Below are 27,792 nucleotides of genomic sequence, written 5' to 3' on the forward strand. Positions count from 1 at the left end.
ACCAGTCGATGACTATCCCGGTCACGCAAAAGGGGAAAAGCTGTGTGTCCAGTAACGCTCGCTTTCAAGGACCTGTGGTATTCCGTTCCCAGCCCTTCTGAGTCCAAAGCCAGTATCGACCTGCTGAAAGGCATCAGTGGATACGCGCTTCCAGGCACCATCACGGCGCTTATGGGGTCCTCGGGTGCAGGTAAAACCACGCTCATGGACGTCATCGCTGGACGTAAGACTGCCGGCAAATCACAGGGTCTATCCTATTGAATGGCTACCCAGCCACCGAGATTGCTGTCCGTCGAGCCACAGGTTACTGCGAGCAGATGGATATTCATTCAGAAGCGTCTACATTCCGGGAGGCTTTGACGTTTAGTGCATTTCTGCGTCAGGATGCCGCTGTTCCCGACAGTGAAAAATACGACTGCGTGAACGAGTGTCTTGAACTTTTGGACTTGTCCTCGATCGCAGACCGAGTAATCCGTGGAAGCTCGACAGAGCAGATGAAGCGACTTACGATTGGCGTGGAGTTGGCAGCGCAACCTAGCGTGTTGTTTTTGGACGAGCCGACTAGCGGACTGGACGCACGTTCCGCCAAGCACATAATGGATGGTGTGTGAAAGGTTGCAAATACCGGTCGCACCATAGTGTGTACAATTCATCAGCCGTCTGCCGCAGTGTTCAGTGTGTTCGACAGCTTATTGCTTCTAAAACGTGGAGGTGAAACAGTATTTTTCGGTGATTTGGGAGAGAAGTCATCGCTTCTGATCGAGTACTTTTAATCCATCGATGGAGTGATGAAGATGGAGAGAAATTCTAATCCAGCAACGTGGATATTGGAGGTGATCGGTGCTGGCGTGGGAAATGTCAGCAACGCAACGGATTTCGTTAAGCTTTTTACAATAAGTACCCAAGCTCGGCAACTTGAGATTACTCTGGATCGCGAAGGATTCACCCGACCTGCATCATCTACACCTGCCTTGGCGTTTGACAAGAAGCGTGCAGCTAACAACTCGACCCAAGCGAAATTCCTGATCAAGCGTTTCTTCGATATCTACTGGAGAACGGCATCGTATAATCTAACCCGATTCTTCATTTCGATCATGCTGGGAATCGTATTTGGCATCGCCTACGTTGGCTCTGAGTATTCATCGTACCAGAACATCAACTCAGGATTGGGGATGGTATTCATGACACAAAATTACATGACCTTTATCGTCTTCAGCAGTGTCGTGCCCGTCTCGATTCAAGAAAGAGCGTCCTTCTACCGCGAGCGTTCGGCACAAACGTACAATGTTATCTGGTACTTCATTGGCGCCACACTTGTCGAAATTCCGTACTGCTTTGTGGAGACGTTGCTGTTTGTCGCCATCTATTACCCCATGGTGGGGTTTTCAGGTTGGACACAGTTCTTCTCATACTTGATAAATCTTTCTGGTCTCGCGATTTTGCAAGCTTACTTTGCTAGCATATTTGTGCCCCAAATTGGAAGTCGCCTCCATTTTGGTTATCATGATCAACTACATCTGGATCACGTTCACAGGCTTCAACCCACCGACTGCTTCTATCCCCCAAGGCTACCGATGGTTGTACCATTTGACCCCTCACAAATACACGTACGCTAGTTTGGTTGCCATTGTGTTCGGGGACTGCCCAAGTGGTAACAATGGCAGCGAGCTGGGCTGCCAACAAATGACAGGTACACCGCCAAATCTCGGAAGTGACATCACTGTAGCATATTTTCGGCAAGACACAGTGAGATCTGGGAGAATTTCGGCATCATTTTGCTCTGGATCGCCTGCCTTCGTGTTGTTTCGCTTCTGGCGCTTCGATTCGTTAGCCACCAGAAGAAGTGATCGATCATCGTGTAACTAACAATGTTGCAGAAAACTTCAATGCATTTGCACAGCGTAGTTTTAGAAGTACTACATTTTCAGGGAGTAGTGCTACTGTAGTACTACGTAGAAATGAAATGTCGCTTCGTCTTACTACAGTAGTATAGCTTAGATCGAGCATCTTGGAGAAACCCTGGATTAAATCCAGAGAGCTAGTTTCGTGCATTTCAGAGGCTTTTGCTGTTTCACTTAGCTCCATCGTCGATTCATAGTAAAGTACATGTAGAATGAGGTCTTTTTATTTATTGTAGTCCAAAAGGCAAAACGATCTAGCTTTTACTACAGTAATAAGGAAGTACTTGCACTGCTTACAGATTTTATTAGCAAGACTATCTTATAGTACTACTTGCACTTCGACGGACAATTACTAAAATAGTAGTACAATTCTTTCTACAAATATAACAGTACTACTACTAGAAGTAATATTTAGCTCATTCTACTACTAGTAGAGGTAGTACTACTGTAGTAGTACGGTGTATTAGTTCTGACGAGAAAGCACATGCGATACGTTGTAGTAGTAGTTCAATTAAGGACTACTAGAGTACTAGTACTACTAAAGTTGTGAGTTTTAAAGAGGTTGGCTATCAGCTTGCAGTTAAAAAAGCTATAGTTTGTGTGTCTTCACCGTCGCACTCAGTGGATTGACAGATATAAAAGATGTTTCATCATCGCCAACAAATAGTCATACATGCTACAAATGCATCGCATAAAGTGAATACTGGAAGTATCAGAGCTTTTTTTGTTTCTCGATTCTCACCAACGCGGGCCGATGGCCTACTCAGATGACCGTCGTGAAAACTATCGAGATAAAGGAATCATCATTTTCCCCAGTCTGAAAGCACGCAAAACCCCTCAACACGAACAAGACTTGTGTTCCTTGGCCGCACTTCTGAACTGAGCTGGTTTTAGATTTTTGCTTTGGACCCAGTCAAATGGGTGGCTAGCCGTGCCCATGCTCTGATTCGTCCAAACGCCTTCTTAAACTGTCTTATTGGCCAAAATGGCGACTTCTTACGAGCGTAATTACGCTTTCCTCGACTATCTAAATCTGCATTTTGTATAATCCAACTGAGGCATTCGTCTTGAAACGAAGCACTCGGCGATGGCGCCTGGTCGGCGGGAGATTCGTGCGTGGCGCAAGGAGCACGACGTTGGCAATCGTCGTGTCAGCGCAACCTCCAGCCAAGACGTCGCCGCTCCCAGTGGCAATGGTTTGTGTTGGATTGATCGCTGTAGCCTCTAGCCTGTTGCGCAAAGCCCCTCTCAAAAGTTACCGTCCGTTCTGATTATTGTTTTGCTGTTGGCAGTCCCGTTCGAAGAACTACTAGCCCGAGAGCTGCGTAAATCAGAAGGAATTAACACTAAAACGTCAGTGTCAACAAGCTCTAAGGTGTCGAAGAAGCCTTTTCTCAAGAAAGGAGCCCGTGGCTGGTGGATGCGGCAACCAGATGCTAAGCAGAAGGTAGTTAAACACACGCTCGTGTCCAAGGGAGAAGAAGAAAAGACTATCAGTAGGACAGCTTCAGTGACTCAGAAGAGGCAACCAACGCAACAGCAGAGAAGGAGAAGGCCCTCGTCCGCCTCGTCATCGAAAACGTTGTCTCCAGTCGCGACACCGACGCAGCAGATTCGGACTGCCCCAACACCGTCACAGACGCTTTCACCACCAGTGTCGCCGATTCGACGGAAACAATACAGTAATCAAGTTGATAATGACGTAGACGAAAAGCTGCAGAGGAGGCAGCAGAATGAAGATTTTTGCATCGTGGAAGAACGCATCATTCCGCTCTACAACGAGTACTGACATGGGCTTGAGAACTGTGCGGCAATCGTACGAGGCAAAGCAGCAACGTGAAGCCAATGAGAATGGCAGAAGTCGAGGCGATTTGAGCGGGATCTGGCGGCAGAGAAAGGACGCATACTTGAAGGAGAAGCAGCAGCAAGAGGACCGACAAGATCAGGTCCATGACAACCAGACTGGCCACTGGGGTCTTCCGTACTCTTCGTTCGTGTCGGAGCTTCATGATCAAGAGCAGTCGAGGTGGCAAAATGCCGAAGCGGAGTCGATTTTTGACGATAGTTTGGACGAAGGAGCGGACTCGGCGCTTGTGTTTGACGACCACTCAGCCCTGTCAAACGATGACTGGGTGGCTGAAGACGACAGATTTGCCAACCAGCTTCGCTCTCATTTTGGATACGGGAACGATTACGGCAGCCCACCTTCAGACTTGAGTGCTCTTAGCTTTGACGATTCTGTGCCGTGGGACGAGGGGTTATTATTTCAGCCACGACAAAGCTTGGAGCATGAACAGTCTTCTAGTGTCGGTGACTTGTTAACTCGTAAGAACAACCAGAGTAATGATCCAGTTGGCACAACCACCAGGCAGCAAACAACTAGACGCGGCGTATATTTCGCTGACCCGGACGACGACGGTCTTGCAATGAACACACCTGAAGGGGAGGCACCTGTCTCGTCATTGGTCCAGCAAGTATTCGGAGGCGCTAACCAGGATGAAAGTGATGATTCTAGCATGCGTTCCGATGGAAAAGAAGGAGGCTCGATCAATGCTGGATATGGCAGAAACAAGAAGAACCTACATGTATCTCCACCACCGCCACCGGCTGCTCAGGACAAATCTTTATCGACGCTGAAGCAGAAGCTACGTGGTAAGCAAAATCCACCCGTTGCACGGGCGACGACGGGCAAAAGGAAAGGAACGGGACCGCCGAAACCGAAATCTACCGTGCCCTCGCGCACCCCAGCCAAGCCAGAATCAGGAGCAAATACAGGGAAGCTGACGCAGCCTCGAGATCGAGCACCGCCTACAGGCTCCGCTGGTTTAGTATTGCCAGCTGTGATCGAAGAGAAACTGTATGAGCTGGAGGAGGAAGTCAAGTTCTACAAATCCGAGACACTTCAGCTTCAGAAGCGCAGGGATTATTACGACCAAGAAGTGAAGAAGCTAGCTACCGAACGGGACGAGTTTGTCCGATATCAGCAGGAACAGCGCGTTCTGCTCGAGAAGGAGTGGGAACGGGAGCGAGCCAAAATGAAGAAAGAGGAGAAGTTGCAGGAGCGACAATGGAAGCTGCGGATGAATGCAACGATAGCTCATCAAGATCGCAAAGACTGCAGCGAAGTGGAGATGCTCAAGGCGCAGATTGTGAAGATGCAGCTTGACGAGAAAGATCGTGTGAGTAAGCTGAAGGCTGCGAACGACAACTTGCGACAGCGTGTTGCGGTATGTGTTGGGTCTATTGTATGGGGTTGGTTAAGTTGTCCTTAGCTTAACTGTTGCGCTGTTGCGTCATGTACAGGAACTTGAGGAGAAAAACCGGGAGCTCAGTGATGAAGTCAAATTCCTTGAGAAAGATCGTTTGGAGCAGTGGGACAAGTACGAGCGATTGCTAAAAGAGCAGCAAGAACCGCCCAGATCAGGTTCAAAACCTGAGATTATTTCTGCAATCAGAGAGAAGAACGAACTCCGTACGGTAGGTGACGTTTTCGCAATCAAAGGAACAGCTGACGAGCTGCTACAACGGTGGAATTTCCCTCGTGACGATGGCTTAACTCAAGACCGTGACGCATTTACGCCAACCTCTGAACACCTCCAAGCGGACGTGTACAACCCGAAGCGGTACAGTTTGGATCGAGAGGATTCCCACCCTGCGAGCGAGCTAGGGAGCCTTGAAAGTGCCAACGAAACCGGCTTTGCGAGTGCCGCTGCTACTTATGAATGGGCACTGCCTGATGCTGAAGACGATAAAGCACTGCATACTGCTGGTTACTCAGGTGATAATGCCACCTCCGTATCAACTTTGTCTCTGTCCGAAAACAAGACGGTCGCGCAAGAGATTGACCATCCGGGTGGGAAGAAAGAGCTGCTGTTTACGGACGGCAGCAAGAGAATCATCTTCCCAGACGGCAACGAGAAGGAGATCGACGCAAACGGCCACGTCGTCATCAGATTCACGAACGGTGACCACAAAGAGGTGAGCTGGTCGTCCAAGGTTAAAGAGTGCTGGATAATCTAAGACTAACGCTGGTTTGTTGTTGCTGCAGGTCTTCTCAGACACTGGGATCAGTGTATATTACTACCACGAGGCTCAGACGAAGCTGACAACATATCCGGACAACAGGAAAGTATATGAGTTCCCGAATCAGCAGATCGAGACGAGTCTGCCGGACGGAACGACGGAAATCCAGTTTGCTGACGGCATCAAGAAGACAATCCGCCCGAATGGCGACGAGTTCTCTGTGTTTCCGGACGGAACCACAATGTTGGAGAAGCCCGACGGCTTGCGGGAGGTGACGCTGCTCAACCAGAAGAAGATTCGCTACTTTCCGGACGGACAGATGGCCTGTGTCACCCCCGAGGGCCAGGAGACTCGCGTTCGCTCCGATTTGGAGCTCAAACAGCTCATGACGAGCGCATAAAGTACTGATGAATGCATTACATAACTTATTTATCGATGGTGCATTATGTACACTGTTGTGCAAGTGTATGACGGTTACGGCTACATGCTCATAATCATCCGGACACTCTTCTTTTTTGTATGGAGTCTCTGTCCGGGGTCGGAGTGTCTCGGGAACTTTCATTACGGAATCGAGACATGGAAGCATACCTGCGTAAGCATTGGCCCCAAGGCTCCGTGTCTGTGAGCTGCCGTGTGTACGCGAGTCAACGGCGTGCTGATGAGCACAAGCGCCTGCTGCTGACGGCCAAGGGCATCGAACTGCGCTCTGTGGGCTCGTCGTCGGAGCCCGACGTGATCCCCTGGGGCTCGATAATCGGTGCGTCTGAGTCCACTAGTGGCATTCGTCGCCGCTTCGTGTCGGTGTACGAGGGCGACGAGTACGGCGAGGAGAAGGAGTTTGTGGTCTTTGGATGCGTGTCCAAGCTCGAGAGCGAAGGCTCGGGAGGGCTTCTCGGTAGACTGACGTCCTTAGCCAAAGCGGTGTTGCCCACGGCGCTCACGGCTAGTAAACCTGGGGTGGAGAGGACGCTTGTGCAGTGGGTATTTAGGTGTGATGACGCAGACGGAGATGCTGCGGCTATGAGAACAGTGAAAGCCATCAGGTTCCTGGCCGACCCGAGAGTCGAACAGGGTATCAAGGCGACGGAGAAGCTGCTGGATCCGTATGGATCCTTGCCGCCTCGTAAGGTGAGCTGACTGAAATCTAGTGGATAGAAGGGAGGAAGTTGATACTGATGATTCAATCTGCTGTAGTTCATGGTGGTGATTAATCCTGCTGGAGGCAAGGGTAATGCGCAGCTGACGTTCGAGAAGGAGGTGGCGCCGATATTGGAGCAGGCCAATGTGGTGGTGGAGACGATTATCACGAAAAAGGCAGCGCATGCGACCGAGATCACGGCAGATGTACCGCTGAACCAGTATGACTGTATTGTGGCAGTCGGAGGCGATGGACTGCTGTCCGAGAGTGAGTGGACTGGGATTCGATTGCAGCGGTTTATAAGAAGAGCTGACGGTGTTGATTGTTGTTGCAGTGCTGCAAGGATTGATGAACCGTAAGGACTGGCAACAAGCGATTCTACAGCCACTTGGGGTGCGTGTGCTCGTTCGTTTCTCTCTTTCTGCCGTTTATATGGATAGTTTTGACGCAGTATTTCTTGCCGTGACAGGTCATCCCGGGTGGATCTGGCAACGGTCTGTCTGCGTCGCTATTGTCGCGTGTCGGTGAGCGCTTCGACGCAATTAACGCAGCCTATTCTCTCGCGAAGGGTCAAGTTCAAGAGCTGGACCTGTTCACTGCGACGAACGGCGATGGCAAGACCATGCACGGGTTCTTGTCGCTTGAATGGGCATTTATCGCCGACATGGACATCAAATCCGAGCGATATCGCTACTTCGGGGACATGCGCTTCCTCATATCGTCCACCTTGCAGATCTTCGGCTTTGGACAGACGAATTATCCTGGTCGGCTACGATATCTCGTCTCCAAAGACGATGAGCCTCAGCCGGCAAAGTACCACGAGATGTTTAATGGAGAGACAACAGCTAAACCGACATGCGTGTGTCTGGACAAGGAGAAAGACGAGGAAGAATCTGAGCAGTGGGTGGAGGTGGATGGCCCGTTTTACATGTTCTGGGGTATGAACGTCTCTCATGCTGCTGCGGATGCTCACATTGCGCCCACTGCGGATATTTCTGATGGCTACCTCCAAATGATGCTCGTTTCTGGAGATAGTTACTCGCGCTTGGGACTTGCTAAGCTGATGATGGGGATTGAGGATGGCTCCCACTTGGACGTGGATCGCGTGCAGCTAATCCGCACACGTGCGCTCTCGGTGCGTGCAAGCAATTCAGACGATCTCATGTGCGTCGACGGCGAACTATTCCCTGGCCCGGAAGTGAAGACTGAGGTACACCGCGCATTGGGTCGTGTGTTGTGTCTTCCACCTAAGAAGTGACATGGAGACTATTACTGAGGCTTCGTCATCGAAACGAAGCGACCTACTGATATTGTTTAAAGTATGACTCGGTCGTTTGACCGAGAATTACGGGTAGTCCGAGCTCCTTATCGAGCCCGCAGCAAGGTTTGAATCCCGCACGGTGTGCTTCTGATCGGATCCAAACTGGTAGCAAAACAATTTGAACTATCGCTGTGGGTTGTTTACCTGAGTCGTTTAGTAACGAGAACGGCGTTGTGATGTTGATATTGTGTTCTTTATCTGAATGCGATCTTTTCAATTCCTATACCGGTAACCACGCTGCGTCTCTTTTCATCCCCACTTACATTGCATTGTCCCCTTGCGCATTTCTCCACACTCGAACTTGTTCCTCGATCTGTGCTTGTTGGTTGTGGAGAAGATCGGGACCAATTCGTTTAAATACGTCGACATTATTCGAATCATCGGCATACGAAAGCCCAAGTAGCTCACCAGCGATAAGAAGGTCCATCAACTTGTCAAATAATTTCGTTTGTGGTCCACGAATTCGACCTTCGCTTTCAACTCGTACTTGCGTAGCATGTCGACGCTCCAAGAACTCGAAGGCTGCAGAACGAGTGACGCAATTCCCGTTTAACATCACCAGTTCTTCCCAGAAAACCGCCGTTGCTGCTGAACTCGGGACAGAATCGTCAGCGTTTCCACGAAGTAGCTCCTGCAAGTCTTGCATGGTGAGCTTCTCCTGTTCTTTGCGTCCAGGAGCCACACCCAAACGTTGCAGTCCCTCATCTTCGTCGTTGATTTCTTCCTTGCTCTCCTGGTCGTCTTCTGCGCCGTGATCCTTGAGCTTGTGACCAAGTCGAAAGATACGCTCCTCAACTGAGCCCTGGACGATAAATCGGTGGACACGCGTTTGTCGGGTCTGGCCCAGACGATGAACACGGTTGACAGCTTGTGCTTCAATGCTACTACTGAGCAGAGGCTCAATAAGAAGCACCTCGGTCGCTTCCACGATGTTCAGCCCATTAGCGCCTACTTTAAATGGAAGTGCCAGTACACAGGCCGCCGGACAAGCCTGAAACTGCGCCAGAAGCTTTGGCAGTTGCCGCTTTGTCCCGTACATAAAGCAGTACACCCCAACTCGACGCAGCGGTTGCATCACCAGCTCCAACATCTGAGACCACTGCGAGAACAACAAACATTTCACACTGGGGTTCTCTTGTCGAAGCATTTCCACTCGCTCCAGCAATGCGTCCAGCTTAGATCCCAGACTCCCACCGTCACAGTGTAAGGGTGAAGGATGGCTTGGGACTTCAGAAATGGCTTCACCTTGACTAAAATCCTCCAAGTTAATTGAAGTGGACTCTGACGCTAGCCTTTCCACAACAATGGTGACATTTTCGATAGCACAGACACGGCGGCACGTCGGACAGCGGATATTCTTCCTGGCATGTTGGCGATCTCCTTTCAGGTCCGATACACACCTCGTGCAGAACACGTGTGCACATGGAAGCACGGCGCGTCTCTGCGGGAGTTCCTGGAGACAAACAGCGCATACTGGACGAACAGACGAAGACTCCGCGCTTGCTTCGAGATCATGCGCTTGACGGGTACTCGACTCGCTTCGAAGTTGCAATAAATATCGCAGCTGAGCCAATTTGTCCTTCAGAGCTAAGTCAGCTGCCACGCGTTCTGCTTCCAACTCAGCTACACGAACGGGGACCTCAACGCGCTCCAGTTTATACAATCGCTCAGCTTTAGTGCGTCCTGGTGGTTCATCAGGATGCCGCAGACGTAGCTGGCTACAAGCCATGACTAGCTCATCCAGCGCTCCCAAACGCTGATGCTGCGCCTGAAACAGCTTTTTTCCAGCTTGCCATTCACGCTGTAGGTTTAGCCAGAAGTCCGTCTCTGTCTGCATACCAGTCTGAATTACGAGAGCTAGCCCTCTGCCATCCTCCTGTCCGCGTAGTGCACTGCGAGCACAGCTCGAAATTTCCTTGAAAATCTCCATAAACAGAGACGTCGACAATCCACCACTACTGTCGTTTGCAGTGTCCTCGTCCACCATGTCATCATCGAACAAATCCACAATCCTCGTGTTGATAAAGGAAGTTTTATCGACTCCAAGAAAGTGTCGCCGATACGCATCCAGCTCTTTGTACAGCTGACAGTGGATACAAACTGGACCAGTTCCACCATCCCGACATTTTTTGCAATTGCCAGATAGCTCCACGTCCGAGTCCGTCGGTGTGTCTTCACTCAGGGCTGTGAGACGTTTAAAAAGATCGCGACGCCGTATTGCCAAGACTTCCAGCTCGCGCACGAGTAAAAGTCTCAGAGACCGCGCGCTGACAAGTTGAGAGCAAAAGGTTGTCCCCCAACGCGTATCGAAGCCAGAAAGCCGGGCTTGCACTCTGTCTACAAGTTGCGCACCGCTGCCTTGCTCACTCTGTTCAATGATGGCCAGCGCATCACTCCACCAATTCCCCGAAGAACACAACAATTCTGTCTTGGCTCGTGTGGAATGCTGTTGGCTATCGTCGATCATTTGAAAAGCCGCTCTGAAGTTTGTAAGAGCTCGCGTATGCTTCATGTCTGCTTGGAGTAGGTAGTACTGCCGGATTTGCCTGGCGCTTTGTCCCAGCAAGGCACATTCGCGACTAATATCTTTGTGCTCTTCATCACTCAGATCATCCGAGTCAGGCAGTAGTCCCGTGAACGAGACACGTTTCTGAAGCGACGGGAGCTCTGGAAGCAGGCATACCTTCTTCGGGTCCACAGCGCTGCCCATATCGGACAGTGATTCGCTCTCGTCATCCACGCCACTTTCACGTAGTGAGTAGAGCTGACAAACGCACTTCTCGAGGTTTTGTAAAATGTGTAGTCGCGGAAGCAGATCAGCACGGAATTGTGGCCAGTTGGTGCGAATTAGTTTCATGACAGCCAAATACTTGAGTGCGGCCTCAGACACTTTGTCTTCGAGTACCAGCAGCGCAGCCAAACCATTCTGCGCTCCGATAAGCTGTCGTTGATCTTCTTCGCACTCTCGTGTAGCCTTGTTCACCAGTTCTTGTAGGAACGCATCCATGGTCATCACAGCTCTACTCGTAGTATTCCCAGAAGAGCCCCAAACTTGTCGAGCGCCACCAACCTGAGGATGACAGCATAGTTGCCGCAAAACCAGTAAATCTTGCCACAAGAGGTCATCTCGATCAATAATGTGGCTGGTTTGGACCGACTGTTGTTGCTGTTGTTGTTGCTGCCGCTGCTGAATCAGAGACACGACCCGCTTCTCCTGTTGGTCATAAAAGTGCCTTTCAACAGCGGTAAAACGACACCACACGACTTCACTAGTCTGCGGTGGGAGACCCAGCTGATCCACCACATGCTTCTTTCCCGTACGCCCTCTTACCAGCTAGCGCCTCGCACACACTTCGGCTAGCACCCACCCAGCCTTTGAACATGTCCAACACAATTCAAACTGACAAGAATGTTTGGACGCGCGCCAGCGATAAATGCACGCTGCCAGACGATCTACCGCGAATCTATCATGCATGCCGCATCAGCACAGGTCACTAGCAATAATCTGTAGTCCTCTACCTGCGATGAAGTGTACGGCGGAACGCGTAAGAAACGTAAGTAGCCGAACAATTCACTGACGCGCGACGAAAACGGAGTACCGGTGACTACCCATCGGTTCTCAGCACTAAGTCTCGATAGCGTTAGGGCTGCTTGTAGACGTGTATTCTCCACGCCTACCTGTGCTTCATCCATACACACCCGCCAAAAGTATAAGGTCACTAGAGGAGAACCCACAAACGCATAACGTTTAAGTTGGGATCGTGTACTAGATCGTCGGTCCTTTCCTTCAGTTGTTGGCACGTATCGTAGGTCTGCACCCAGCGCCTCATACGTTGTTAAGACGACATCGTATCGAGCTAGCACAAGACCCGGAGACGCTAAAACTTGCCATTCTGCACTTGGCCCACCACCCTCCAGTCGGGTCTTGAGAGCGCGAACACCCGGATAGCGCATCACGGAGAGAGCACCCGCACGTACATGACGAGAAACTTCATGTTCCCACTGTGCGTGAATTGGCTCTGGCGACACGATAAGAGTTGTACGACAAGAAAAAGTTGGTCTCTCGTGGCTCTGGCAGTGATAGCACATGAATCCACCTCTTGACCAGGTCGTGGTTGCTCCGTTTCCCGCTCGATCCGACTCAAAATCCCAGAGAGTATTCGAACTGGTGGTATAGTCTAATGCGGACTCGCTCTCTTCGACTTTGTATCCTGTACAGAGCTGGTGGTGCCACGTTCCACAAAACCCACACTGCACAAGCCCCATGGGATGGTCTCCCGATGAGCCGCAGATGCATGCCACCACATCACTGTCTTCTTCATCCCCACTCGCAGCCAAATGATGCTGAGATGAGTGAGTTGATAGCAGTCGAGGCACTGAAGACGAAGTTCGATGGCTCAAAGTGAGAGCGATCACCTCGACGGTTTTCCCGAGACCCATTTCATCAGCTAGAATCCCACCGTGCACCCTAGAAAAGTCCATTCCAGAAGGTCGAAGTTGCTCTTGCTGCGTCCAAGGCACGCCGGGTGGGGCTGCGTAAAATGCTGCACAGAGCGGATCATACGCCTGTAAGTCCTTTGCAATGTCTTCACGAAATGTGACACACAAGGGCAGCGAATTATCACTTTGCGTGGGTGATTTCTCCCTGGAAAGCATCCAAGACACCGCAGCTTTCTGATATCTTCGCAACGTTGGAAGCAAATCTGCTAAAGTCGCCTCGATAGCTTCGTACTCGCTAATATCATGATCCAACTGCTTTGTTGCGTCAATTCGGGCGTAAATTTCAGGCATAGCAAAGCCCTGATCTTCAAATTGCGCACACGCAGCGGTATTGTCCCCCACGAAGCGATCGTACAGCACTTCAACCTCCTTCCAGTACCGAAATCGACACGCCGCATTAGCTTCTGCCAATCGACACTCCACATCGTGTATCTTTTTAAGCAGCCAGGTCATCACACGATGCATGGAGCGCATCGGATTCGCTCGGGGTGCTGCTACCATCGGACCCAGACTGCTTGAGAAGTAGTTTTCCATGTATTTGCGCCACGCTACACTGACCGCAAAGCTAAATCTCCACTGATCCTTTTCTGCCTCGCACTTGGCGTTTATATGAAGACTCAGGAGCCCACGTTCTGCCAACGTAATGAAATGAGATTTCCAAGGCTCGTACGTGCACGGGAAGAGATCGGCAAGTGAAAGAAGGGGGTGTGCTTCAGCATCTTCTCGTCCTTTGACCTCCAGCTTCGCTTGGTCGTTCTCTAGCAGTGTCAGATCGATTTGCAATTGCGCGACACTTTCGATATCGTTGCCGATGCATACTGCCGTTAGAGCGGGCGAGAGAGATGAATCCACCGGGATTTCAACCCTCAGAGCGTCCTCCTCGCTCCAACCGCCGGCTGTTGCGACGTTTGAAAGGTACACAGGCTCAGTACGCTGTCGCTGGAAGGCATGTCGTTGTTTCCCTCGCTTCGGTCGCTTAAAGACGCTATCCGGTGGTGCTAATTGCCGCTTCGACGGAGTTGACTTGCGTCGAGGCATTTCGTTTTGGGTCTGATGGTATCAGATTGATTTTATTTGGTTAGCTTCACGCGGATACTTAGTTGAGTACATGTAGCTTGCTAAGTCAACAACAGATCATCTACTGTAAACATGTACTTGAACTATATTACTTTGGCTAACCTTTTTCTGTGATACGTGTGATGCCCGCACGTCATGCAATTATTGCAATGCATGACTCCAGACCTTCGTATAACTTCCTTTGAGAAGTTTAACTGGATTAATCCCACAATTGCCACTTATGAGAAAAGATTATATTTGTGCCAATATCAAGTAATGCCATTACGGCTACAAAAACAGCGATGCTTCTATTGCGTTCATCTGTTGCTCCAATGAATCAAGTTGAGCTGTAGTCTCTGCTCGCCTTGATGCCATCCAGCTATCCACCTCCCGCGAATATAAGGCTGATAATCCGTCGTTTTTGAGCACGTGAGAAGCGTTGGCGGACTGCATCGGTTTCCGTTTGCGGCATTTTTTGAATAGATGTGCAGCCTTTAGAAGTTCTTGATCTATCACACCCTTACTCCGCTGCTTGGCGCTGCTTTGCTCGTTATATAAAAAGCGCTGCCGCCATGCAGCCTGAATAAGACTTGCAGCAACTTGGCGCAGAGCAGATTCCCATTTCATTTTGTCCAGTGCTGACAGGACCGCGTGCTCTCGCTTGGTACCCTTTAGAGAGTCCAGAAACTCAGATGTCATGAGCGATATGAAAGCCAAACCACCAACCACTGCCCCGAGAACTATGCAAACGCGGCCACCAAGAGTGACAGGATAAGAATCGCCATATCCTACACCCGTCATCGTGACGAGAGTGAGCCACAGCGCATGATCTTCTCCATCCAGCTTGGACGGAAATGGCCGCTCAAAAACGGAGACCGCAACGGCCGTGCTCACCCACAGCGACACGAAAAGAGTGAGAAGCACCTTGGATGGTCGCAAAGCGAATGATATTCGAAAACTCCACCACAACGAATCTGCCGGGACTCCTATTCCGTCAAGTGTCGCAGGACTCATTGACGTCGCTTTGTCCGCAACTAATTGTTTCAAGAGCTGGTTGCGAATTGCGCGACCAAACCAGTAGAGACGCACCAGCACGATCATATTCACAATTTCCAGAGGGTAGGAGTACTGAAGATCACAGGATTGCTGGCTAGTCGTCATTTGCAGAGGTCTTGGACACGCTGGAACTACTTCTAGCGTTGCTCGGGGTAGCGAATAGCGCTCTTCGTCAAAATAAACTCGTCCGTGCACGAATGGAGGAAGGAAAATGCCACAAAGTAATAACTCTGTCAGGAATGGAAGAAAAAGCAAGCGTGGCGACCTCCAGAGCGAGAAGCGACTATCCGAGGGAATTTGGTTTCGCAGTGCCATGATCTCCATCTTGACGGAGTAGCGATAATAAATTTGGTGAAGTAGAATCAACGTGGTAAGCAAAAGTAATGCCGCATTCGCTTCTCCTGGAGCTTGTAAAGGTAAATCGCGATGATACGTTTCAGATGAGCACCAAATCGCGCGGAATTGTAGCCACACAGTAGCGACAGAGAGTGCTGCTAACCCAATACAAAAATTATCGATGCGATCACGCAGCTTATACAGAATACGCAAGCGCTGCAGTGTGTTTAAATCCCGCTTGGTCGTAGCAGGAACCGATGCATTTAGCCTCATCGATGTCTTTGCATGCCCTCCATCAGTGTCAGAAAGGCCGAGAAAAACGGCAAAGCACATCTTGCAGCATTCTTTCTTCGAGAGCCATAATAGTGCTGCAGTAGCGAGAAGTAGAATGGCAAATGCAGGTGCGCGATCCCAATCGGACCACGGAAAGTATCGACTGAGTGAGCCAGTTTGCAACATCAACTGGGTGGTTGCATCAAATGTGCTTAAATCTCTTTGTGTGACGTTAAACGGAACAACTCGAAGCGATGTTAAGTGTGCGTACTGGGCATACGTGGATGGCGAGTAGGTGGCGATCTGGAAGAATTGACAGATTTCGAGGGGTAGCAGCAGTGCTATCACAAGAAACCCTCCGAACCATTTGCTAGATAATGACAGGGTATAGCGGAAAGGAAAGCGGAAGGTGATCTGGTCCAAGTGTAATCCAAACATTCGGGTACCAACCGGTGAAGCAAAGCTGGGGAAATACAAATCTTGCACTACCCAGAGCACATTCAAAGCAACGACGAGTGAGCTGAGTAGTGTGTTCCAAGAAACATTGCTTAGCCACGAATCCAAGCCATTCATCTCGTTCTCGCTCTCGAGGGCCCACTGTATACATTCACTCCGCACTTTAGAAATCGCGCCAAAGTAAATTCCACCGATAGCAAGCCCAAGCACAGAAATACAGCACCACAGAAGACGTACAGCCAGATATTCGGAATAGATTCGACGTATAGGAGACAGCCAATTTCCAAAACGAACGCGATTGTGTTCGCGGTCTTGAAGAACCCAATCTAGTGTCACTAGCAATTTTAGGCAGCTCAATGTGAGCAGTGTCGTCGATAGCGCCTGCTGTAACTCGATTTGACTCCGGTTGCTCCAAGTCTCATTCCTATCTTCCGGAAAAAGCCACTCATCGAGTACAGACTCGTGGACAATCTTTCTGATAAGATATATCGCTGCAGCCCAGAGGAATGGAAACACTGCTACCGTAAATGTCCAAGAGCCATGAGAAGACCCTATGTTCCACACTTGCACCCGAACCACCGGCGCGCCAGGTTTGTCATCAGCCACAAAAGTGTTAAGAACCATCACACTTTGGTGGTACGCTGTTTCGGTGGGAGTTATGCCGTTATTGATGTCAGTCGCAGAGGCTCTCGATAGCCTAAAAAAGGTCAGCGTGGCGTGGCGATAAGAGCTTTTCCAGTTCCATTGGTGCTGCACCAGTCGCGGATACACCACGAGTCGCAGGAAAAGCAACAATACAACGTTTAGTGCAGTTTGAAAAGCAATTTTCTGCCATGTAAAACCTGAAGTCACAATTTTTGCCAAGTCTCCATACACCGGAAAGCGGAAGGGGGTCTTTAGTGACGTCAGCAGCGGAGAGGTGACATGCTGATAGAAGCACAAGAGCAGGTGGATCAGACAGCACAGCACGCGAAGCATCGGGTGTCGAAGCGATGACACCACCCACGTAGACTTAAGATACACGTGGTCGCAACCGTCGGCGCCTCCGCTGTTAAAACGAGCCATAGGCCCGTTCCCAACCGGTGTTTTCACGACGCATGCGTCCTAAATGAACACTTTGCGATTTGGTTGGATAAAGCTGTGTATCATAGACAGTACATAAGAAACGCATGCGTCGTATGCGTTTTTCGTTTGGTCCAATCAGAATTGTGACGGCACCTTGCGCTAGAGGAAGTTATCTTCCGAGAGTTTAGTTCACAGGTCCCCTCTTTAATTAAAGAGAGCCAAGTGACCTAAATAAGGTAGATTGTAAACTGAGTATATTTATAGGTAGGTTAAGTTTGGGGTTTAATACAAACTATAAGTTACCTATAGAAATGCAATGTCGTTTAGCCAAATGGTTGGCTTTGAACGACCTTGGTACCTTGTACCAAATATCCCGGAGTATGACGTGTCATACTCCTGAAGTGTGAAGTGTCACACTTCATGTAACCAGGGTACACTTAGGGCTACGTACCCCGTTACATCCTCCCCCACTTAGGTTCGGTTTACCGACCAATCAGAATGAAGAAATGTTCGTCACATACTCTCATTCTCAAAGTCGAAAACCATCGACTTGGCCGCGCGAGCGCGGCGGAGGCTCACATCACAGTTTGGGCCTCGAGCAACAGTCTGTGCACTCCTCTTCTTGGTCTCCAAATCGACCGTTACCATGCCCCATGGCACTTCGAAGAGCGGTGCGAAGACACGCTTCAAGGCTGCTGCCGGAAAGGCGCAAGCCAAGAGCACTAAGCCTCACGGCTAATGCTCGGCACTTCAGGAGGCTACTAAGGTGGCCTACGAGGCGATGGGCTCAACGGGTGACGCGGCTGTGGGCAAGCGACGAGCAAGTGCCGCAGCCCGTCGCCCTTGACCTCCCCTGACAATCGTCCTAGCCCTCGGTTCGCTGAACGTGAGCTCGACTCTGGCAGTGAGGACGAAGCTGAGTCCGAGAGCACGCAGATGCTCCTGTGGGCTCTGCGGGAGGGCACAGACTAGTGCCCAGCGAGCACAAGACGACAGCGTGCAGTCGCTCGCTAGTGATCACGGGGATCACAGTCCCAGGACGTCGTGCACTCTGAGAGCCCGATTGTCAAGGCTAAGGGCACTCCCAAAGCTGGTGGCGATGAGGAAGAGAAACCTCGCAAACGTCTCTCACTTGCCGAGGGTCTTGCGCGTGCTAAGGCCTCTAAAGCCGAAGGCGCCAAGCCCTCTAAGAAGCGTTTGGCTTCGAAGGCTTCAGTCCGCGAGGATAAGGAGACTGGGTACTCCCATCGGGGCCTCTTCGACCCCTCGGATGAAGAGGACGAGAAGGAGGAGGAAGAGGAAGAGAGCGCTATTCCTGAGCCCCGGGAGATCTCTAACGACTTCGCCCAGAAGCAGGAGGACTTCCAAGCTGCCCAGCGTGCGCGTGGGGGTTCGGTGGTGGCGTCCGTCAGCCAGGGAGCTGTCATCAACTCAAGAGGGTATTGGCCTTACGAGGAGAGCTCTGAGGCTGACCTCTTCCTGGAGCTTCTCGTCGCTCCTCGTGGCCTTGTTGGCGGCCAGACTTCTATGAGCGTTTACGACCGCGCCCTTGTTCAGAAGGAGAAGTTTTTTGTTGACAACTTGAAGGCGGCTCGGTGTGTGCTTCTCGCGCCACACCGGATCCCACTGAAGGTCTTCACGATGTGTCGTAAGAAGTCCGAGAACCGGGGTGGTCTCTACCCTCTTTGGGGATACCCTGAGTTCTTCCCGAGATTCTGTCCCAACTGGAGTTCTTGTGAGGACATGTTCTGGGCTTGGGTGGTGTATCTCAAGTACTCACCCTCGGTGTTACGGGAACTCCATGAAGATCAGCTGCTGTCCCGCATCCTGGATGCGTGATCTTCGTGCTCGGTTTGCCCACATGGTCAGCAAGCGCATGTTGCCACGGGGCATTCTGAAGCGCGCGACTTCTAGCGCTCATGATGAGCGCGGGTACGGAGTGTCGTCAACGTCCGTACCCCGTTCGGGCAAAAAGCCCCGGACTACTTATGAAGCTGCCGCCGCTTCTGTTCCCAGATTGCGACAGCCTTTGGGCAGTCAATCAGGAGCCGTTCAATCGGATCCCACGAGTTCTCGGAGTGGGCATAACCCCTCCACTTCACGAGGAGCTGTCGCTTACCGCGACGCCGTTGCTCCTGGAGGATCCGCTCCACGTGGAAGTGGACTTCTCCATTCCGGCCAAGCAGGGGCGGAGGTGCCCTCGTACGAGTACGAGTACTCGGCGCCCCCCGAGAGCCACTCTCGTCCGAGTGCTCCGACTGCGGGTCCGACACAGGACCCTGAGGTTGACCGCCTCCGTCAACGTGTCCTCGTGCTTGAGATTGCACTTGACCTTGGGACTGGCGGTAATGCTGCCGCCCAGGCCGGGAATCAGGGCGAGCTCGCTCGTCTTGCGGGCCGCCTGGACCTGGTGGAGCGTGAGGTCGTGAGCATGCATCTGCGGGTGGACCGGCGGGCCTCTTCGTCCGATCTAGACGAGGCCTTCCGCATGATTCGACGGATCGGGGCTCTGCTGCCACGTCCGGGGCCGCCTGTGTCGCACTCCCAGTCGTACGCGTATGTAGCGTACCCGGCGTTCTCAACGTACTTGGCGTACGGCTCAGGGGTTCGTTCGTACGGAGCCCCTCCTGCGTACGGACTTGGCCGCAGCCTTGCCGTCCCGACCGAGGCTTGGGTGCCTGCTCCGACGTCCTCGTCGACGACTGTGACCGGCCCTCGCTTCGAGGAGCTGGGTCAAGGGGGGTCTGCGAGTCAGCAACCCCTTGCGGGTCAAAGTACCGCTTAAGACGTCCGACATAGAGCGTCGGGTGCGTCGTCATTGACTTTGGAAGGTCGATTGTGTACGACGCACCATGTCTGGCCAGGACTGCAAAAGGTTCGATGAAGCGGTGCTTCAGTTTGTTGCTGCCGACAGAGCTGACAGTGTCAAGAGGTAGGTTCCTCGTGTCTAGCAACACTAAGTCCCCAACCTCAAATATACTTAAGTTTCCTTTTCCTTGTTTGTCTGAGTACTCCTTTTGTTTATCTTGGGCCGCTGCCATGGCATCGCGGGCCCTGCTGACAATGTTCAGCTTGGTGTCCATAAAGGATTCCACCTGTTTCCGCAGCGAAACTGGTCTCACATCCGAGACCTGGGAGGAAATGGCTTTCCGAGCCTCCCCCCCACTTAGAATAGAGAAGTCGGTGTCTTCTCGAAGAGTGAGAGGCACTCTGGGGTGGCGGAAGCCGCTCAAGTAGAACGGCGTGAACCCCGTGGACGCGTGCACCGCGTTGTTGAGCGCAAACTCAACAACTGGAAGCTGCGTCGACCACGTACGTGGTGCTGCCGCGCACACACTGCGCAGAGTGCCCATGAGCACTCGATTGACGCGCTCTGTCTCGCCGTCTGTCTGCGGATGGCCCGCAGTGGACATCTGCAGACGAGTTCCCAGTAAAGGGAACAGCGTTATCAGAACGCAGCAGTGAACCGCGGGTCTCGGTCCGAGACAATCGTCTCCGGGAGACCATGATAGCGGAACACGCCATCGACGAACAACCTTGCGGTTTGTTCACCCGTAACAGTGACGGAAACTGGAGCAAGATGTACCATCTTGCTCAGCCGACACACGAACACCAAAATTCCGGTGTTGCCGTGTCCGTCGGCGGGAAGCCCAAAGATGAAGTCAAGACTCATCGACTTCCAACAATCAGCCGGTACGGGCAGGCTCTGTAGTGGAGCCGAAGAGTGCCCTGCGGGTTTGACCCGCTGACATGTTTCACATGTCTTGACGTACCGGGCGACCCACTTGTACATGTGGGTCCACCAGAAGGACTGAGATCCCGACAGAAAGGTCTTCTCGCGGCCCAAGTGGCCGCTGGAGGGCGCGTCATGTGCCTCCGCGAGGTGTTGAACTTCAGATCCTCGTCGTTGGGTACGACCACCCGTGGAGGAACAGTGGGCTCCACCCGATAATAGAGGAGGCCATCCTTCAACTCATATCGGTGGAGCCGTGAGCGCTGTCGCGACGAGAGCCAGTCGGACTTCGCGCTCGTTCCGGCCTTAAGGAACTTGACGATAGGCACGACAGTTTCATCGTCCTGATACGCCATGCGTATCCGATCATATAGATCCGTTGTCACCCGCGTGATGTGGGCCAATTCATAGTCGGGACGCCGAGAGAGGGCGTCCGCAAGCACGTTGAGCTTGCCCGGCTTGTATTCGACGCGGAAGTTGTATTCCGCGAAGAAGGACAGCCACCTCGCCATCCTTTAGGAGAGGTGAGGCGAGTTAGTCGCCGTCCTCAAGGACGCGTGGTCTGTGTAGATCACAAAGGGCCTAGAGCCCAGAAGGTGAACACGGAACTTCACAAGGGCATATTTCATTGCCAGGAGCTCCTTGTCATGGACAGGGTAGTTCCGCTCGGCGGCTTTGAGCTGCCTAGACTGGAACGAGATGACTCGTTCGTGTCCAGCCGTGTCGGCCTGCAGCAATGCACATCAGACGGCGTAATCGGAGGCATCGCAGACGACGCTTAACGGCTTCGTCTCGTCCGGCAGGGCCAGGACAGGGACCTCTTGGAGACTGGCCTTGATGCTGTCAAAAGCATCCTGGTGCTCTTGCTCCCAGCGCCAGTCGACATCCTTCTGAAGGAGACTCGACAAGGGCTTAGCGAAGCCCGCGTACCCTGCGCTGTACTTGTGAAGGTAGTTGGCTAAGCCCAACCACTTTCGAAGATCCTTCTGGGATCGGGGCGTCGGCCATGCTGCTATGGCCTTGACCTTGTCTGGGTCAGCCCGAACGCCCACGCTGCTTTCGAAGCAACCGAGAACTTAAATATCTGGTGACGCGAAAACGCACTTGTCGATGTTGGCGTAGAGCTTGTTCGCTCGCATTTCGTCCAACACTCGACGGAGGTGTCCTAGATGCACCTCCATGGCCGTCTTGCCTCTCTCGGTACGGCTATGGACGAATATGTCGTCGAAGTACATCTGTACGAAGGCACGTAATGGCCGGATCAATTGCGTCACCAGGCGGTTGAACGTCGCCGGGGCATTAGATAAGCACTGCGGCAAGACGAGCCACTCCCAAAGCATGTGGCTTGGAGTGCTCACCGCGGTGAGCGGGTTGTCGCTCTCTCGCATCACTATTTGGTAGTATCCGTCTACCAAATCCAGCGCACTGTACAGTACGCTCCCGGCCATGTTGTTCAACAACACATCCTTTCGTGGGATTGGTGTTTGGGCCGGCACCGTTGCGTTGTTCAGCTTGTTATAAGCGTGAACCAGACGCCACTTTCCGTTCGGCTTACGAACGCAGAAAGTCGGCGTCGAGTGCGGGGATTTCGACTCCCGCACCATACCTGCCTTCGCTTTCGCAGCGAAGAAGGCATAGATGACCTCGCACTGTTCGCGCGGGAGAGGCCATTGCCTCGTGACAAAATACTTTGTGCCGGGCACGAGATCAATCTCGTGCCGTACGCCTCGATCCGGTGGGAGTTGGGTCGGTGGGTGTTTGTTCACCACGTCCGCATACTCCGTCACCAAAGGATACACCGGATCCTTGGGGTTCTTGAGAATCTCAGAGCCCAAGCGCGCCTGACGCTGCTTGTTCATGTCTTCCAGGACGTTCTCGTCCAAGACAGAGGAGGTGTTCAGCTCCTCCCGAGTGGTCTCAGGTCTAATGAGCACCATCTCGGCAACCTTTCTGGTCTTATGAGTACCATTTCGGAAACCTTTCCAGCCTTGAGGTTGGCCAGGAAAGACCCGACCGTCATTTCCTCGAGGTTCAGTATCTCTGCAACCGCTGGCAACGATTCCAAGTGGACACCAGATGTCTTGACGGGTAAACCGGTCTCGCCATCGAAGATGTGATAACACTCTTCCACCGGCCTTGTCGGAGGAGCCCGGGCCCTGGACTCCGAGTCACTTGAAGCGACGTCGATCTGCACGAAGCTCAGATCCGACTTGTGGTGGCAGCGTCGTCGTTGTCGACGGCGACCGTGACGTGGAGCTGTGTTACCCACGTCTGGGGATGTCGGAGCGCCGACATCCGAGGCACTCGTGGCTTCGTGTGTTACCCACACAGGAAGCGTGTTCAACGCCTTCCTCTTCAGTTAAGGTCTGGGCGACTGCGTGTGGTACTGTGTAACACACACAGGAAGCGTATTTGACGTCTTCCTTTTCGGTTAAGGTCTGGGCGACCGTCTGTGGAGCTCTGATACCCACCTTGGACACGCTATTGCCAGTGTTCGTGACAGCTGCAGCTGTCTGCGGAACTAAGTTACCCATTCGTGGACCTAAGCTACCCACTTGGCCAGTGCCTCATCTGGGCGCCGCCACCATCAAAGCATCCTCGAAGTCATCATGTACGTCGACGACGCTCAATCATCTGCTGGATGCTTTGGTACCCTGGCAACCCTTGCGGGCGCCCGAGTCCTGACAGAGGTGGGAACATGACTCACCAATGCTCTGTCGGACTGCGCAGGGCGGCTGGCACCGATTGCCTTGCCTCGCCAGTCGATCCAGGGCTCGTGCTTCTCAAGCCAGGGCATGCCCAGGATCATATCATATGGATCCATATCGAGAACATTGTATTTCTCGAGGCTGTCAAAGTCTTCAAACTTGACGGCCAGATCCACTTGGACGTTGGGGACAGTGACGACCTTTCCGTCGGCCAGTCGCACTGACACCGTCCCGTTGCCCTTGCTTTCTCTTAAAGCAGCGGACAACTTGTTGCTGTTACGAGCAACCGTCTGGCGGCGTGCGAAATCCTTCGACGCCCCAGAGTCGATCAAGATTCTAAAGGGATGATCGTATCCCCGTACACATCCGTGTACTACGAGCAACCCGCCGCTGCTCTTCGCCGACTCGAGAGTGCGAAGACTCTCAGGGGCTAAGTCCCCGTGGTACGCACCACCCGCGCACCCATCACGAAGACTTAGTTCTTCCCCAGTAGGGCGCCCCGCCCCTACTGGTTCCCGGCGTTCCCCTGTCACCGGGATCCTGGCTTCTGCCAGCGACCCTTGAGGACGGGCTTGGGGAAGGACCGTCTGCGGAGTCTTTCCGCGGGACAGTCGCGCTTGAAGATGGTCCATCTTCCCACAGCCGAAGCAGCGGATGTCACGCTGTTCGGCGGACCCGAGTTCCATGGAAACTGGTCCGTTAGGACTCGCTCGATCGGGGGTCGACAAAAAACTACCAGGCCATGCTGAGGCCGGCGTATGCGCCTGGCGATGGCTGTATTCTTCCTGAAGAGCTACTTGAATCGACTCTTCAAGGGTGCTTGACTGCACCCGGAACAGCTGAGTGCGTGCGGGGCCCACTCGAAGGCCGTCCATGAACACAGTCATCTTGATGTGGGTGCTGAGTGGGTTTCCCACTAGGGACGCCGTGAGCTCCCGTATCTCTTGCACATAATCGTGTAGTTCGCGCCTTCCTTGTTTACACGCGAGGAAGCGCGAACGCTGGCGGTACTCGTAGTTTGCCGGGAGGAACGCGGCTCGGAGCTGTTCGCACAGCTGAGCCCAGGATGTGAAACATTCAGGCGATCTTGCCTCCCAAGTGGACATCCAACTCTTAGCACGACCGCTAAGGCTGGAGAGTGCAAAAGCAACACGAAATTGCTCGATCGAGATCAGAGCCGCGTCCATCGCGAGCTCTACTTCTCGGACCCAGAAGTGAAGATTCTCGCCTTCCTTCCCTTCATACGGCATAACCTTCAGCCGTATTGGCTTCGGGTGAGGCGGATTTGCTTTCGCCGCCGGAGCCGGCAGGTTCTCCCACACATGCGCGATGAGCGCCTGCGCGTAAGCTTCAAACGCATTGACGCGCTCGAGCTGCTCGGCCGGTGTTGACACCACCAGGCTCTGCAGGGCCTCCATCTCGAAGATGTTCGCCATCTTCCGAATCGACTCGAACGTGAGTCGTTCATATGGGAGAAGTCGTTCCTATCCATGGCAACGAACTTCGGAGAGGTTCAGGTAGTCTATTCGCGGTGGTGTGGGTTAACTACGAGTGCTACCAAGTGTGACGGGGTCACACAGCACCTTGCGCTAGAGAGGGTTGTTGGCTTCCGAGAGTATACAAACTCTCAGTGAACGGCAGATCACAGGTCCCCTTTTACCGAAAGAGAGCGAGGTGACCAATTTAAGGTAGAATGTAATCTGAGTATATTTATAGGTAGGTTAAGCTTGAGTTAAATACACACTATAAATCACCTATAGAAAAGCAATGTCATCAGCCAATGGCTGGCTTTGGACGACCTTGGTACCTTGTACCAAATATCCCGAAGTATGACGTGTCATACGTCGGAAGTCTGACGTGTTACACGTCATGTAACTAGAGGTACACTTAGGGCTACGTACCCCGTTACAATGGGTGAGCCTACGTGCATAATATTATTTGTGGCAAGGAAGCTGCTTTTAAAGACTACTTGGATTGGCCTCACTTCACTTAATCTTTTATTTTCTAAATTAGAAATCGCCCTTTCACCGACGGCTTAGCCATTTTTATCTAAGCGATAGTTTTGTAGAGATGTCTCTCCTCCTGCTTTTATGTATACAATTTCGGCTGCAGCTTGTCAGCGTATCGGTCAAAGAACTACTGGATTAGAGTTAATTATTTCTTATATGAGTCCTGCCAAAAAAGGACAGAAAAATTGTCCAATTTTCTGCTATAAAATGTAATTTAAAAAAGAAAATAGGAAAAGGAAAATGAGGAGATCTATTTTTAGCTGAAAGGTATTCAAGTGTAGCCAAATTTCAGCAAAATTCAGGCTAGTTTCTTTCGGATCCTACGTCAGAGCGTTTCGCGCTTGTTTTCCTTTATGTTTTGGCTTAGGTCCCGGCTTAAGCCATGCTTGCCGATACGTGCTGGCTCCACCTGAAAATGCGGGACACATAGTGCAGTGTCGGTTACGCTTGTTAGGCCATGGTCTAAACAGAAAGATGTACGTATCGCGATGATGTCCTATCGACGTCTGTGTAGAATCGTACAGCGATTCGATCCGCTTCCTGCCCTCTGTAACAGCGCAAATTGCGAAGATACAAGAAAATTCTTCATCCTGCCACCCGCCACAGGTACATTCTGAATCGGATTGGTTGGCGAGGTATCAGGTGTGGCTGTATCCGTGTCGCGATTGGGGGCCAAGATGCTGAATCGAGTATGCACCATCCATTAATGGAATAGTCGTGCTTTCAACTCGTTAAACACAGCCAAAGTAGTCTAATTTATTGAACTTCATTCTCTAGTTACTGTTTATACATGTACGATACAAGCATTTACAAGGCGATGAGTTTAAAAATAAATGGGTGTTTTGAATGGAGAGTATTCGGTAATTCTGACTTTTTTACAATCCAATCAGCACCTATATTTAGCTCGCATGCGTACTTAACAATGAGCTGGTTTCTACAAATGCATATCCGAAGTAATTTGCTCACTGCATGTCATAATCAGGGCTCCCGATTATGGCATGGTCTTTTCAATAGTTTCTTATGAAATCATAAATATATTTATTTCTTCGATTACCTGGATGTTATTAATATTTTTTTAGCTTAAAGAATCATCCGACATAATTTATGAAAAAAACCTCTTTATCATTATGTACTTCTCACAGCCAACCATGACTTTTCACTACTTAAACTCTCTGCTACCAGCACTTCTCTAAGCCAGCTATACGACACAGCTTGCTCACGTCCTCACTTTCTAATTTGAGCAGCTCGAACAAAGCCCCTTAAGCTACTATGATCCTTGCCACGCTCCCCCGCCACGCCACCTTCACGCCGGCCCAGGTTACTGTGTGCGTGTCCTGGGAGGGGGCCATAGACTAACGAGGGCCGAGAAGACAGTGCTGCAGCCCTTCGTTGCCTGGAAGAATCTGCACGCACTGCAGCAGAAGCGGAAGACAGTGAAGATGAAGGCCCATTCGTGGCGAGTCTACAAAAACGTCGCAGTTTAGCAGCAGTTCAGCCGCGGTACGACCTGCTTAGCTGCATTCCACCTACTTCTAACATTGTTGAGAGTTTCTTTAGCGTCGCCAGGACGATGTACGGGCAAGAGCGCCACAGCTTGCAGCCTATTGCATTAGAAATGGTGCTGTTCTTATGCCAAAATGGTGCGTATTGGTTAGCTCAGACTGTCGACGAGGCCACTCGCTAATTATTAACATCGTGTGGGTTTGCTTTACATTATGCTCTTATTTATTGTTTGTTCGCAGTACACGACATAATGTATGTGATGGCACTAGCTGCCCAATGCCATTATTTATGGATGAATATTATCAATTCTCCGACCCTACTTAATTTTAGTATTGGTATTAATCACCAATCATCCAATTTTATTTATTAGACAGCCAATCGTACGGTTTTGAAAAAATATTTTGGCCAATTTAAATGGTAAGGGTTAGGTTGAACCTCGTTGGAGCTGGCTCCGTCGCAGGAAATATGGATATGCTCTCACAAATTTCAATATGTACACCACGCAGGGGTTGTCGCATGTATTGCTCCTAATGACGAGCAAGCTCCCTGCTGCGCTGCTTCCCACCTCTTCTAACATTACTACTAGTAGCATGATAAGTCTAAAATTTAAAATTAGTGTGTGGTAATTCTGCGCTGGTCGAAGAAGCCGGAGAAATGACTTTATACATGTGATGTGCCTGATCCATTATTTTCGTATTACGTAGTGCAATATGT

The 27,792-nt window shown here is 51.5% G+C and overlaps 4 protein-coding genes across 4 annotated transcripts; 2 read left to right on the plus strand and 2 right to left on the minus strand.

The window, feature by feature from the left end:
* Positions 1-171: 171 nt before the first annotated feature.
* Positions 172-2,303, plus strand: PITG_19885 (pleiotropic drug resistance protein, putative; the record flags this gene model as incomplete). The annotated part of the gene is made up of 5 exons (XM_002896097.1): positions 172-223; positions 274-603; positions 817-1,389; positions 1,484-1,746; positions 2,292-2,303. The coding sequence occupies 5 exons, from the start codon at positions 172-174 to the stop codon at positions 2,301-2,303; spliced, it is 1,230 nt and encodes a 409-aa protein (XP_002896143.1).
* A 685-nt stretch (positions 2,304-2,988) lies between these two features.
* PITG_19886 (sphingosine kinase, putative) lies at positions 2,989-8,320 on the plus strand (the record flags this gene model as incomplete). Its single annotated transcript, XM_002896098.1, has 10 exons — positions 2,989-3,097; positions 3,194-3,397; positions 3,442-3,583; positions 3,703-5,128; positions 5,205-5,879; positions 5,950-6,279; positions 6,450-7,052; positions 7,119-7,329; positions 7,397-7,455; positions 7,532-8,320. The coding sequence occupies 10 exons, from the start codon at positions 2,989-2,991 to the stop codon at positions 8,318-8,320; spliced, it is 4,548 nt and encodes a 1,515-aa protein (XP_002896144.1).
* A 322-nt stretch (positions 8,321-8,642) lies between these two features.
* PITG_19887 (uncharacterized protein) lies at positions 8,643-13,357 on the minus strand (the record flags this gene model as incomplete). The annotated part of the gene is made up of 3 exons (XM_002896099.1): positions 8,643-11,066; positions 11,124-11,690; positions 11,903-13,357. 3 exons carry the CDS (start codon positions 13,355-13,357, stop codon positions 8,643-8,645), a joined length of 4,446 nt encoding a protein of 1,481 aa, XP_002896145.1.
* Positions 13,358-14,489: 1,132 nt separating this feature from the next.
* PITG_19888 (Voltage-gated Ion Channel (VIC) Superfamily) lies at positions 14,490-15,790 on the minus strand (the record flags this gene model as incomplete). The annotated part of the gene is made up of 2 exons (XM_002896100.1): positions 14,490-14,518; positions 14,608-15,790. 2 exons carry the CDS (start codon positions 15,788-15,790, stop codon positions 14,490-14,492), a joined length of 1,212 nt encoding a protein of 403 aa, XP_002896146.1.
* Between the last annotated feature and the right edge of the window lie 12,002 nt (positions 15,791-27,792).

Source organism: Phytophthora infestans, genomic scaffold, assembly GCF_000142945.1.
Source record: "Phytophthora infestans T30-4 supercont1.105 genomic scaffold, whole genome shotgun sequence".
NCBI lineage: Eukaryota > Oomycota > Peronosporomycetes > Peronosporales > Peronosporaceae > Phytophthora > Phytophthora infestans.